We start from the raw sequence: 15205 nt of genomic DNA, 5'->3' as shown, positions 1-15205 counted from the left end.
GAATGTTTAAAGATCTTGCTGGAAAAGTTATCTGGACCTGTTTGTTTGCTGAAAGTTTTAAACTGTTGACTCAGTTCCGTCAACCGTTGTATGCTTATTCAGGTTTTGGTTTTAGATAATCCCTTTTGATATGTCATATTCTTTCTAAGAGTTGTCTATTTTATCTAAATTTGCAAATATGTTGATATAAGATTTATCTTAATATTAAGTTTTTAATGCCCCCAGGGTTTTCAGTGATGTCTTTCACGCTGCTCATTAATGCTGTGACTTTTCTTCTTTATTTCTCCATCGATTATATCCAGGGATATATCAGTCTTATGAGTCTTATCTCAAAACCAACTTTTGGCTTTATGTTCTATTTTATTTTTATTTTCCGTTTTATTAATTTATGCTCTTTGTAATTTCCATTCTACTTTCTTTGGTTTTATTTTGTTGTTCCTTTTCTACTTTGTTAACTTGGATTTACATATTATGCAGACTTTTTTCTAATACAGGCACGTAAGGCCATAGTTTTGGGGAGGGGGGGGTTGGTGTGTTTTTTTAAGCTGCATCTAACGATTTTGGTACGGTATTTTGTTTGTTATTCCTTAGTTTAAAATAGTTTCTAATTTTCATTATAGTTTTTCTTAAGCCTGTGAGTTTTTTAGAAATAAACTACTTATTACTCGGACATGGGAATTTTCCTGTTGCCTTTTTGTTACTGATTTCTGTTATAATTGGATTGTTATCAGAAAATACCTTGTGTTTTATTCATTTGAATATATTTGCAACATCACCTGGTAGTTGGTTAAATTTGAGAATATTTGTGCTTGAAAAGAATGTGCACTTGCATGGTGCAGTGTTAAGTTTGTTTTCTGCATTTGCATGGTGCAGTGTTAAGTTTGTTAAATGCATGGTGATAATTTTCTGGATTCTTACTGTTTCATTAGTTACTTTAATCATATTCGAGGTGAGTTAGTTATAGACAGCAGAAGTTTTCCTCCATTCTGCCAGACTCAGTCCTTTAATTGTGTATTTAGACCATTTACAATTAAATGTGTTATGGCTTAACCCTACTGTTTTATTATCTGTGTTATGTTTCTTTTTTGTATTGTTTTTGTTGTTTGTTTTTCTCCTTACTTGGGTTATTTGGATGTTTTTAGAATTCCATTTTTATTTATTCATAATGGTTTGAGTATGTCTCTTTGTATAGTATTTTAGGAGTTGCTCTGGGTATTACAGTCATAACTTAAATCACAATCTACTGGTGTTGACATCTTGATATTTGATTTCAAGTAAGCCATCTTAATATGCCCCTTGTAGTCCAGGTGTTTGGGGGAGCGTCTTGTTCTTTGTTCTTGTCAACTTAAAAAAAAATAGTTGCTGTGGAAGGGCTGAATGAAGCCTGCCATTATAGGAAGTAGATATTAAGTATGTGTTTGTTTGGGGGGTGTATGGATGCTAATAGTTTAGATTGCATTTGGTATGGCTAAATTTGCTTTACTTTTGGTAGTAACTCAGAGAGAGAGAGAAAGAGAGAGAGTTTAAAGAGTGGGTATTTCTTTTTCAGAGCAGTTTTTGGTTCACAAAAAAATTGAAAGAAAGGTACAGAGATTTCCCATATACCCCCTGCCTTCATATATGTGTAGTCTCTCTTGTAATCAACGTCCCGACCAGAGGGTTCATTTGTTAGTTCACGAACCTTCACTGACACATCATAATCACCAAAGTCCATAGTTTACTTTAGGGTTCTTTCTTGGTTTTATATGTTTTATGGGTTTGGAGAAACGTAAAATGACATGTATCTATAATTATAATATCGTACAGAGTATTTTCACTGCCCTAAAATTCCTCTGTGCTCCACCTGTCTGTCCCGTCCTCTGCCCCCAAACCCTCACAACCACTGATTTTTACTGTCTCGATAATTTTGCCTCTTCCAAAAGATCGTAGAGTTGGGTTCATATGGTATGTAGCCTTTCAGATTGGCTTTTTTTCACTTAGCAACATGCATTTCAGTTTCCTCCGTGTCTTTTCATGGCTTGAAAGCTCATTTCTTCTTAGCACTGAATAATATACCACTACTTATTTGTACGTTCACCTACCGAAGGGCATTTTGGTTGCTTCCAAGTGTTTGCAATTATGAAGAAAGCTGTTACAAACATGTTTTTGTGTGGACATAAGTTTTCAGTTCCTTTGGGTAAATGCCTCCATCGCAATTACTGGATCTTATGGTAAGAGTATGTTTGAGTTTTTAAGAAACTGTTAAACTGCTTTTCAGTGTGGCGGTAACATTCTGCATTCCCACCACCAAGGAATGAGACTTCCTGTTGCTCCACATCTTCGTCAGCATTTGGTGTTGTCAGTGTTCTGGATTTTGGATGCTCTGATGGGTGCAGTGCCGTCTCATTGTTTTTATGTGTATTAAGTTTTGCTTCACTTTTTTTTAAACCAGCTTTTTTCTGAAAGTGTGCCAGTATTCTTTTGTTCAGTTTGGAATAAGTCAGGTGATTGAAGTCTTGGCAGCTGTAATTTTATTCTAATTATATTAGCTTTTAAAAAACCAAAGTTCAAATACTGAGTTTAATACTTTAGCCTATTTTATCAAATTATGACTGAAGGTTAAATGAATCCATGTCAATGATACCTACCTACACCAAATCTAATGTCAGTAAAGGGGACTCTAGGTTGAATTATTTTATTTAGTCTTAAGGGATTCTCAAATTTTACTGCACTTTTTAAATTTAAATGTTTCTTTAAACTTTATTTGGGTTTTGGCTCAGCGTGCTGTGTGAAGAGAGCGCTTGCTATTGATGGCTTAGGACTGTGCTCTCAAGTAGCGTTTCTCCATCTTATGTATTTATTATTATTATTATTATTATTATTATTGCTTTCAGTGGTTCCCCAAACTCATAATGATGATAAGACCAGGGGTTTATCTGTTCTTCCATATTTGAGATTGATTGTCATTCAGATAATGGCAGTTCATCTTTATGGACTTTTTTCATATATCTCCAAAACACTCTTGGACTCTGATTCACGCTTTTTTCCTATATTCTCTCTCTCTCTCTCTCTCTCTCTCTCTCTCTCTCTCTCTCTCTCTTTCTCTCTCTCTCCCTCCCTCCCTCCCTCCCTCCCTCCCTCCCTGGTTGTGAACAATGGTTGCGGGGTAAACTTCGCTTAAATCTTTTTTCCATTTCTTTTAAATGGTTGTCCTTTGTCTTCTGTTTCCTGTGCTATAATGTCTCGCATTAATACCAGAGAGGAAAACACTTGTTTTCTTTGTTCATCACTCTACTCTCCATACTTCTGGCCACCAAATGTATGGCTGAGCTTCCCACACCAAGCAATTCTCATTTCTCCGCAGACACCAACCGGGTGCCCTATATTCCAACCGGGTGCCCTATATTCCAACAATTTTGACACTATCTACCTGGAGTTACCCCCAGATCCCACAGGTTAAAGGCTCAGTCTCACAAGACTGAAATGTCACTTCAGATGTTAATCACAAGTCCAGTTTGTCACCTGTGCTTCTGACAGATTGGCTATAAATCCCAAGAGCCTCTCATCAAGTTTGATTATTTGAATTCAGGAAAACAGTTCACTACTAGATTACCAGTGTATTAGAAAAGGATGCAATGCAGGAGCAGCCAGATGGAAGAGATGTGTAGGGCAAAGTATGTGGTGGGGAAGGGGCGCAGAGTTTCCAGGCCCTCCCAGGCGAAATACTCTCCCATCATCACTTGTTCACCAACCCCCATGTTCAACAACCCAGAAGCCCTTTGAATCCCGTAAGTCAGGTTTGTTTTTTCTTTTTAGTGGGAGCTTCATTACATAGACATGATTGATTGGCCATTGGTGATTGAACTCAGTCTCCAGCCCCTCACCATTCCCTGAATGCTGGAGTGCGGGGTTGAAAATTCCAACCTTCTAATCACATAGTTACTTCCCCTGGCAACCGTCCCTCTTCTGGAGCCTCTGCAGGAGACGCCAGCCACCAGTCATGTCATTAGAGTACAGAAAGACGCCATCCAGGGTTTTGGGAGCTGTGGCCAGGAGTCCCAGCAAAGACACATTACAATATCCGAATCATTTAGAACTCCAAACCCTGGAGACTAGGTGAGAAGAGATTCAGAATCTCCTTGTGAAGTGCAAATGCCTCCAATTTAATATGTGCTGTCTAAATAGTTTCTGTTTCTCCAAACATATATTTATTTATTTATTTTAATTTTTGTCTTGACACCTTTTCAGACTTTTTCACATAGGCAGGTTACATCATTTTGTTTTACATTTTCACCTGTATGTTTATTAGGACAGTGCTTAAATTTTAGTTGTTTTATTTTAAATTGAACCATGTGAAATTGCTGTCTTTGGAAGTAAAAATTGTTTGAACATTGGCAGTTTTATATAGTTCACCATATATGTATTAGAAGGATGGGGCATACTCTTCAGAGAGTGAGGCATTACAGTTTAATATTTTGGAATTTCAGGTGATATTAGAATTCTTTTTCTGGTATTTCAAGTTCAAAAATTAATTTGATCTTAATTATGTATTATGCATCACACGAGTAATATTAGCTATCTCTGGGTGTTGATACTAGAGATGTTTACTTTTATCCTTCTTTTTAAGTCTATTTTTACTAAAGGTCTTCGTACTAAAGACCCCCAGCATTTGTTTAAATAAGGATTTTAAGGATGAAGCATTTCAGGGTAATTAAAAGAAAAAGGTTAAGGGATGACCATGGGATGCTTTGCTGAATAAGAGGTTAGGATTACTGGAGTTGAAAATATCTGTGAACTAAAAGACAAAAGGCTTCAGTGATGTTGGAAATAATTTATAGATGGCTAAGATGAGAAGAGAGTGATTTGGCTGTTTGGATCGAGCCAGACCAGAGTGGTTTTTGTATTAGAGTGGAAGACTAATTATTGGAAATGGCCATGGAATGCAGTAGAAATGGTGAGCCCCCACCTAGTTCTGTGAAACCTGGAGCATGAGAGAATTTATCATTTTGACCTGCTTTTATTTGAAACTGTTACAAGACAGACTGTGTCTTTGAGGGAGAGCAAGATTTCAGTTAAGGTAGGAGGATTGTGAAAATTGTTAGGTTGGAGGAAAGTTTATTAAAGTAGATTAAGAGTCTAAAGCATTTGACAGTGCTTATCACTGTTTACAGCTCTCCCCTCTCCCCTCCCCCAGGTTTCTAGTAAGCTGTCTTTTCCCCTAGTTTTGTGGCTACTGCTTTGCCCTTCTTGATAGTTAATGCAGGCTTGCTCCTTCTTCCTTTACCCATCTCTTAAACATTGGTGTTCCCTACATCCAGTTCTTGTTCTCATGTCTCCTGACTATGCTGGTTGATAGTGGGTGATTCCATTCATTGTCCTAGCTTCCTCAGATTTATTATTTACCTTTCTCATAGCTTTTATGCTTTTGTATATATTATTATATTCCCTGCTTATTTCCCCACTATGTTCCACCTGGCAAAATTCTTAGTCCTTCAGGGCTCGCTCAGCTTTTCATTTAATTTCAGATCTAATTTCAGTTATCCAGTTGTTTCTCTCCTCCTGAGTTTTTTATCTAGGTTAGGAACAATCTGTGTTCCTTAATTCTGTGTGCATACCACCATCATAATGCTTACTATGATATTTCAACTATTGGTTTACTTGTTTGCCGTCTCCCCTAGACTGAGTTCCATGAGGGCAAGGGCTATAGTTTTCTAAACCCTGTTCTTCCCAGTGCTTAGCAAAATGCGTAGGATTGGTAAATATTTGAGTTAATCAGTTATCGATTATATTAACTATGTATGCATTGCCACAGAAGAGAGGGTGCTAATGTTAATAAACCTTAAGATTCTGTTTACCTTTCCAGTCATTAAAGAAATGAAAGTTCAATAATATAAGGTACTCCTTTCAAGAAGTAGTGTAGCATAGTGGTCAACAGCATGACTTCTGGATTTGAACTCCAGGTCTGCCACTCACTAACTTGCTGAATGATCTCGAGTCATAAAAGGATCATTTCACCTTTCTGTGCTTCATTTTCCTAATGCATAATAACATCTGGCAATAAGTGTTACATAAGTATTCATTACTGTTATTTTACATTTAAAAATTGATTCAATATATACTGGTGATAGAAATCTAAATTTGTATAGTGCTTCTGGAAAACGATTTTGTTTTATTTCTTTTGTTCTAATAATTTCATTTTTTAATCTCTTAATAAAATTTGAAATTCAGACATATGTTTCAGAGTTACTTATGATAGTTTGCCAACAACTTAAAGCTCTGGTGAGCGGGGAATGGTTACATATTGTTGAATGTGATTCAACAATGAAAATGTTTACGTTTTAATGGCATGGGAAAAGTTAAGATGTAATAGGTAAGGTATCAAAAGTAAAACATTATCTTAAATATGCTTTAAAAAATGCTTAAACAGGAAATGTTTAGGTGCTAACTTGCGATTGTTTTTGGATGGTGGAATTTAACCTCCATGAGACTAATTTTTGTCTTTTAAACGGGGTTAACTGACATGCTGACATTAATTTCTACAATTAAATGAGGTAATTTGAAAGTTCTTTGGATGTCTTGTATTTTTAAGTCACATTGTTCATCTTTCATGTTTTTATTATAAAGTCAATCCTGAGTTTTCTTAAATATTGTCTCTACATTTACATTTTAACATAGGGACTTCCAGCTCTTTTTGTGTGCTGGTTTTCATCCCTGCAGTTTACCATTAGTGCCCAGTTTCCTAGGAAACTGGGAGTCATTTTCCAAATATACAGTTATTGGTTTTGCCAGTATGGTTTGGTTCAGGCTTTTTTTCTCTTTTATCTACAGCAACTGGAACAGATCCAGAAGGAGCTCAGTGTTTTAGAAGAGGATATTAAAAGAGTGGAAGTAAGATATCAAGAATTTCTCACATCTCGAGCAATTTTTCAATTTCATGAAATTGTCATTTTCCTTTAAATTGCTAAATTAAATTTATGGGATTGGTTATTATGTAGAAAGTACCAGATGTTACTGTAATTGACTGCATTTTTATAGAAAAAGCATCATTTTCTTGATGATAAAATATGTTCTAAATTTGTTTTCACTGTGTTTTAATTGCCATGATTATCAGGTAGATTGAAAAAAATCAGTTTTCTTGGTGTGCAATTGTATTAACTAAATCAACTCCCATAAAACCTTTAGTTATTACTGTTAAAATGATGTCATGATTGCATTGTTTTATAAGTAAATAATTTTTACATTTTTTTTTACAGTAGCCCCTACTGTATTATTAGGTGCTAAGCTTATTTTTAAAAAGATATGAGACTACATTACCAGTAATGTAGGGATTTATAGTGTGATATAGTTTACTTACAGAAATCCATGGGAGGATCTATGAGAGGCTCATAGGCTTTACGATGTGACGTTATTGTCTTCAGCTGTATTTAAATGTACTGTATGTAAATTTAAATTATTTTGTTGATACATATTAATTGATGTTGAGTTACTATTTAGTGGAAGTTCAGTATCCCATTTGGCATTTTTAACTTCTTACTAACTTGACTATATGATTGAACTGAGCTTGGATTAGTCAGAAATAATTCTGCTTGATTATGTATCTTTAGTGGCATTTTAAATTTTTTTCAAAATGTAGAACATGAAAAAGGAAGCCAGGTTGTTGGTATGATTTAGAGGCATAATTTATGCAACAATAGTTGATTAGGAGGCCTTTTCCTCTGGGTTAATGACCAAAACTTAGCGTTTAAGCCTTTATTAAACAAAGCTAATATCTAAATCAAAAGGAGTGTTACTTTTCTTAATTTTTGCAGAGGATATATTTAAAGCAAAGACAGATACTTCCTGTTCTTTGGTACTTTAGAGAATTGAACCTAGTGATCCAGTTACCATAGTGTCATAGTTATCTTAATATTTTTCAGCAGGTCCTCACCCAGATCACCTAGTTCATTGTTCAGTAGTGTATTGCACATCTCATGTAAAATACAGTTGACCCTTGAACAACACAGGTTTGAACTGCACGGATACATTTTTTTTCAATAGGTACTATAAATGTATTTTCCCTTCCTTATGACTTTCTTAACATATTTCTTTTTCTAGATTACTTTATTGTAAGAATACAGTATATAATACATATAACATACTAAATACATGTTAATCTAAGGCTTATGTTGTCGGTAAGGCTTCTGGTCAATAGTAGGCTATTAACAGTGAAAATCTTGGGGGGGGGTCAAAAGTTATACATGGATTTTTGACTGTGGGGTGGGGTGGGGCTGCTGCACATAACACTCATATTCAAGGGTCGACTGTATTTACGTTTGTCTTTTTTTTGCATTGGTGGCTTCATTAATGATGAACAATATTAAATAATTTCTAGTTCTTTAAGAATGTGTACCATAGAAAAGGCTTACCTATTAACTTTTTAGATATCCTTGCTTTTAAACTCTGTGAGAGGAAGCCTTGAGAAAGTTGGATGTTGAGATAAAAAGGGACTGATAAAAACCTGGGGTTGGAAGGGAATATAACGTATCTCATTTTGATGTACACATCTTTTGTTTGGCGTATCAACTGTAACTCAAATAATTGTGCTTTCAGGAAATGAGTGGCTTATACTCCCCTGTCAGTGAAGACAGCACAGTGCCTCAGTGTGAAGCTCCTTCCCCGTCACACAGGTACGAAGCCTCCAACTCACAATTGCTGAGGAATTATGCTGCAAAGTGCACATACAGTACTAGCCCTTGGGAGCCTTTTTCATGTAATGTACAAAACCCCTGAGAAATTACTTTTGGTCATGATCTAGAAATGAGATTCACATGGCTCATCTATTTTCTTAATACTTTGAATTTTCACATCAGGAACAGTTACTGAGTAGAATGTTTTAATATTACGATTTCACTGTTGGATTGAAAGTTTGGTGGATTTGTTCAAATAATGATAGCTTTAAATATTTTGTGAAATAAAATCAGATGACATGAAATATCTATAATTTGAAAACATGAAATGGTAATATTGGGGGATAATTTGATAAAGTAAAACCTTGGGCTTTTCCCATAACTTGTTGAATTTTCTTGGGCAGATCACTTCCCCCAGATTTAAAATGAGAGCACTAGGTAGAACTGTTAGTTTAGATCTCCCTGGTATCTTCTCGTAACTCCCTGTTATTAATTTAATTAAGCCTTCCCTTCTGTATTCTCTATTAGAGCGAGGATTATATTTGTCTTGCTCGCAACCATTTCTCTAGGTTTTTAGAGCAGTACTAGTGACTGTCCTCCTTCACTAAGTATTTGTGAAATGTAGTGAATGTCTGGTCCCTTCCAAAGTTCTATTTGATGAAATATGTACTACCTAAAATTTGAATTTGAACCTTTTTGCTTGAAATGTTCAAAGTAAGAGCAATTTTACATGTTTTTCACCTGCTAATCTGTTTAGGATAATGGTGCAATGCAAGCTTTTCAGGCAAATAGTTTTAGGACAACACGTGGATCAAGCAGTCTATTGCCAGCACAAGAGATCACACTAGCTTTTGAATCTGAGTCAGTTCAGGGAAGTGATTGTGGGTCTGGTTTGGTATGGTATGTGGGGAAAGGGGCCAGGGGACCTTCTAGTTAAAGAGCATTCCTGGGATAGTTGCTATTTTTCCCATTAACCATTTTATGGAGAGCCTTGTCAGTTCTACTTGATTCTTGGGTTACTTTGCTGTGTAATTTTACAGCTTATTTTTCTCCGTACTTGATTTTCTTTAAAACACTTGGGAATAACTATGTCTGTGGGATATTGTTATTTTTAAGCTTAACATTCACTTTCTGATATACATGAGATCTTTGTCAATGAAATGTTTATTACGTGAGTGCATGCAGGCAAGGAAAACTTGTCATATCACAAAATATTCACTAATAAACTGACAATTCCCATTATCCTATCTCTCTCTGTATAATAGTAGCATGTCTTTATATCTGTTGTATCTATGTCTTTGTTACTCATCTCTCGCTGATGGCTTTTATTAACATGTGACAATATAGGAGTATATTCACGTAATTGGCTCTACTTATTGACACTGTTCTCCATGTTGAATTGAATCTAGCTGGCAAAGCACCTGCCCTTATGGAACTTACCTTCTGGGGGGTGTATGTGTGGAGGTTGGGGGAGGTACTAAGTAAGCACATTTATAGTGTAGTAGTACATGGCAAGTAAGCAGTACCTGAAGAAAAAATGTAAGGGATACTGTACTAGGCGTTTGGAGAGGATTCCATTTTAGTTTGGATAGTCAGGCTTCTCCAAGGAAGCGACATTGAAGCTGTCACGTGAATGAAGTGTAAATATGATTGAAAGTCATGGCAGAGTTTTGAGCAGGATCTAATTTAGATTTTAAAATGTTTCCTGGGGTTTCCATGCGGGGGACAGAGGAGAGTCTATCTGTGTCCTTTTCAACCTCCTGCCATCAGAAGCCTGGAGGAAAGTTAGAAAGGATTGAAACAGTGCGGAGGAGAGGAGATGCTGGCTTGGACTAGGGTTGTATTGGTGGAAGAGACGAGAAGTGGTTGTATTGTAAAATAAAGTAGCACATCTCGTAAAAGATACAGGATTTCATGAAGTCTATGAAAATGTTGCAGGAGAATTGCTAAAATAGTATGCAGAGCTATTGTTAAATGAGATTCTGGCAGACTTTGGACTTCTTAACAGCTGAAGAAGGGAAAATAGGGAAACGTGATATTTTCTTCAAAAGAGTGTTTTGCTGTTTTTTAAAACAAGGAATTTGAATATCCTTCAAGGTTTAAGAGAGACACTTGGTAAAAATCATGTAGCCCTTAAGTATATTGGTAAATGACCCTTAAAATTAAGGTGTGAAATTGAACATGCTGGGAAGAATGTCATATTATACTATCAATTTGATTTTTCTTTATTTTTAAGAAATAACATACAGTTGTAATTATAATAACTTTCTCCATAATTATTAGCTTTATGATCTAAACGCCAGATAGTTTTTGTTTTTATTCCTGACTCTGATGTTTGGTATCTCTTTTAAGCAGGTTTGCTTTTTGAAAAGCCTTTTTGTAGATTTGTGTATTTTTTTTGCTATAAGGAGGACCTTCATTTTATGTCAGGTCATTGAATCCCTTACGGAGATTCTGGGTTTATGATTAGATTATGTGTTTAAATGGAAAGAAAAACAAAAGACAAATAATGGTATCTGCTCCCATGGGATTTTGTCTTCTATATACCATAATTAGCTATAATTGTCATATCCTGTCTATTCTTTTCTTGCTACCTTGTTTAGACTCAGTATCATATGGAGTCTAGCAATGGTCTTTGTACTATCGTCCTACAGTCAGTGTATTGCCAGAAATTTGATCGTGTTTCTTTCCTGCTTAAAATCCTTCAGTGGCTTTCCATTGTATGTAAATTGGTTTAGATCTAACCCTTTTGCATGGTCTTCCATAATCACCTGTATCCTGTCTATTATTTTTGTGTTTTAGAATTGAATTTAGCTCCCAAAACAAGATGTTAGGGTACCTTTATGTATACTGCTCCTTTTGCCTAGAAACTTTTTCTGGATTCATCTCTTTTAAGTAGCTTCTCCCCAAGGTTGGGTGATTACAGACATATCTTAAGAAATATCTGCTACACCTTGATGGAGGACTTCTGAAAATAAATGATGTTTTGTTATATTTTAATGAAGCTTATTGTGTGCGAGAAGTAATAAAACCAGTTGATTATTTTATTGTTGGGAGTACAAGGGTTACTTGCCGTAACTCTGACCCTATTCCTTGCGAAGGAGTTGAATTTGATGTAATAGGCAATGGAGGACATTGAAGAATCTTACAGAATTTTTAACTTGAACTAAAACAAAAAGAAACACAAAACAGAAATCAAACTTTCGTAGCAATACTATAGAGGGTAGTCTTCATACATCTGTAATTTTTCATTTAATTGATAGGTAATAGAAATGTAACAAGCTATGAAAACCTTTTTTGAAACAGTGTAATTTCTTTTATTTAGAATATTTGAAGAATTTATTCTTCAATCACTCAGCCAGTTTTTAGGGGTGTATCAGGCATGTATAAAACACTATTTTAGGTACTGGGGAAACAGTTGTGAATATGACAGGTCCTAGAATCCTGCTATCATAGTTACACAGCCTTAGGATGGAAGATAAATTATTCTGGCAAATTAATTGTTCTGCTTAAAATACAGTGTAAATAGTCTTTCAATTCCATTCAAAATGCATTTAACTCTAAAACTTTAGTAATTATTTTGATAAGTAGGCATTCCAGCAATTTTAAAAACCACCTTTGGGTTCTTGTTATAAACTGTAGCTGTCACTCCATGATTAAGCTATTGATAATCCATACCAATTCTGAAATCTGAAGTGTGAGTAGGCCAAATTTCAGTGTGCATGAGGTTCAATCAAGACTTATTTGAAATGCAAATTTTTGAACCCTTTCCCCAAATCTGATCCTTACGTCTGAGGTGGATCCCAGAGATTTAAATGCAGCCTTGGACGATCATACTTTAAAAACATGTCAGCAGTAGTATTGTACATAGTACGTCTGTATTACTGACGGGTTTTTAAATAAATGTCTGAATAACATATGCTTACTTTCTTTTTTTCATAAAAGAAAGCCCAGATATTCAACACTAAAGTTTTATAACTATCTTTAGCTTATTTCATCTTTGGAGAGGACGGGGGTAAAGATTTCTATTTATTTTACTCACTTCTTTGTAAAGTTACCTGTCATTTTGTAATGTCTTAAAAATGCCTCAAATCAAGTTCTTGGATACGAGAGAGCCAGAAAAGTTAAAATTAAGTCTAGAGGAGAACTGTATTTATTTGCAAAAGTTGTAACTGTCAGAGTAAAGTAGCATCTGTGTATTAGGTGCTGTTTTGTAATTTACACATATTATTTCATATAATCCGCAGAACAAATGCTGTGTAATAGGTTTGGTTTTGTTTTTTTGTGTTTTTTTTTAATGCTTTTTATTTTAGAGATGAGGAATTGAGTTATAGCGATGAAGTAATTTGCCTGGCAGTATACAGTTAGCACATAACCAGTATTCTAACACAGGCATCCTTACTCTACAGCCTTGGGAGGTGAAAGAGTTTTGGAAATTATCAGAGTTGAAAATAAAACATTGAAAAGAAGATAAATAGGAACTTGCGGTTCAAAAATGGAAGGACAGTGGCAGTGATTCTTCAAGAAGAGAAAACATGTCACTTTGGCAGTCTTCCATAAGGATTCTGGAGTTGTATTGCCACAACTTAGTAGTTTGATCTTAGGCGAGTTTATTAGCTTCTGTACACCTCAGTTTTCTCATTTGTAAAGTAAGGATAATAATACCTGTCTTGACTGATAAAATGCGATAGTGCATTTAAAGAAATGAGAATAATGCCTGGCACATAGTACACACTGAATAGATTAGCTGCTGCTGTAGTTAGTAGATAGATTAGTCACATTGATTTTGGATGATTTGTTTAAATAGTTGTGTCAAATGTTAGAGGGTATGTGGAATTAGGAAGGAAAAATTGAACATGAAAACTGATTTCTAGCATCTCTTAAGGTGTCTGCAAAATTAGGACCACAAGAATTTTGATTAATGTAAGTAAATGGGATTTACCATTAATTTGAAATTCGTTACTTCAGGTTGTTATGTAAAGAGAGTAATATGATACACTGTTGTAGCAGAGAAAAAGTTCTATATTAAGAAACTGACAGAAAAGCATTAGTTTGAGAAAACAAGTTAATTTAGCTCTGATCTGTTTATACTAACTAAGGATTTGGTAGGAAAGGAATAAAATAGTGACAAAATTCACTGCTTTAAAAAATTAAAACCATATTTGGTTTTAATTAATTATTAAAATTTGTAAGTCAAATTATTGTCAGGTTACATGTTGCTTAGGTATGTTTTGTTTTGGGGAACTGGTTCAATAATTTTATGTAGAATACTGGAAAGGAACGGGCTTTGGCTATAGCCCTATATAATTTATTAAATGTAGCTTTATTTTTCTCTGTCTTACATTCATACTAATGAAAAAAAACAAATCATGACAGCAGTTAGTCTAATTTTATGTGTACACAGAACTTTCGGTCCATTCAATTTTCTTTTTTATTTAAAAACCTTATATTTTCTTTATGTTCAGTCTTAAATGGTCTCAGTATGCTTGCTTTATTTTGTTCACAACTTTAAAAATTCTCTATAATTAACTGTGTCTGTCAATAATTTAAATGTGAATCATCCTTTTTCAAATAAAAATCCAAGATAAAATTAGTCACCTATTATCTTTATCAAGAATGAACTACTGCTTTTTCTCAGGTACCTACCATTATAGATAGAGCTTATATGCGAAATTGACTTAAGTATGTCTTTTAATTATGAAGTATGTACCTTTGCTTCTGGAAACAAATAATTTTAGTAAGGGTAGTGAGTGACATCTAGTTGCCTTTTGTGACGTGGGTTACAGCTGCATAGTTTTCATTTCTGTCTTTAGTTAAGCTTCTCATTGTCAACAGCAAGAACATTAGAATTTTTTATCTTATTTTCTCCATTTTGATTGAAGTATAATATTCCTAACTCAGTTATAGTTACTACCTTGAACTTTTCTTCTTGCCCTTGTCATTTTTTGATGTCTTTATTAAATTTTTGTAACTTGATTGACTTTTGTTTGAAATAGTTAATGATTCTTTTATATTTATAGGTTGCCCTTTTTTCACTTTTTTCCTTAAGTTATGTATAGCATGGTGGTTCAGTGTAGACTCTGGAACTTGACCACATGGATTTGAAGCCTACCTGCACTATTTGCTAACTGTGTTACCTTGGGCCAAATACGAGTAAATTACCACTTAGCGTCTGAGTTTCCCCATCTGAGAAATGGGAATGAAAATAGTATCTACCTTAGAGTTATGAGGTTTAAATTATTTAGGTCAGTGTCTAGTGCATAATAAATGCTCAATAAATGGTACCTATTGCTACTGTAGTTATTATTACCTGGTGATTATGGCTAACTCATAGTTAAGTAGTATAATACCCAGCTATAGAATCAAGAGGACCTAGTCCAGTCAGTGCTTTCTAATATTCTCTTCCAATCATGTTACTTTACACACACACACACACACACACACACACACAGCAGAATTAGAGCGCTTTATTTTTCAGATTTCTTCTGTTACAGTCCTGTCTATATTATCAAATTTTTCTCAGTAAATAAGATTAATATTTGATATAAAATAAGTTTCAG

At 34.7% G+C, this 15205-nt stretch overlaps 1 protein-coding gene across 5 annotated transcripts in view; it reads left to right on the top strand.

The window, feature by feature from the left end:
* Positions 1 to 15205, top strand: part of COP1 (COP1 E3 ubiquitin ligase) — a 115240-nt gene that overhangs the window by 40076 nt on the left and 59959 nt on the right. For all 5 annotated transcript variants that reach the window (XM_019727875.3, XM_019727802.3, XM_074322298.2 and 2 more), the window contains 2 exons: positions 6808 to 6867; positions 8569 to 8645. In XM_019727875.3, coding sequence (XP_019583434.1) covers positions 6808 to 6867; positions 8569 to 8645 — 137 coding nt within the window. The remainder of the gene's footprint in view (positions 1 to 6807; positions 6868 to 8568; positions 8646 to 15205) is intronic.

Source organism: Rhinolophus sinicus, chromosome 11 (assembly GCF_057876585.1).
Source record: "Rhinolophus sinicus isolate RSI-liver-muscle chromosome 11, RSI-T2T, whole genome shotgun sequence".
Lineage (NCBI taxonomy): Eukaryota > Metazoa > Chordata > Mammalia > Chiroptera > Rhinolophidae > Rhinolophus > Rhinolophus sinicus.
This window is presented reverse-complemented; position numbering and strand designations above follow the sequence as displayed.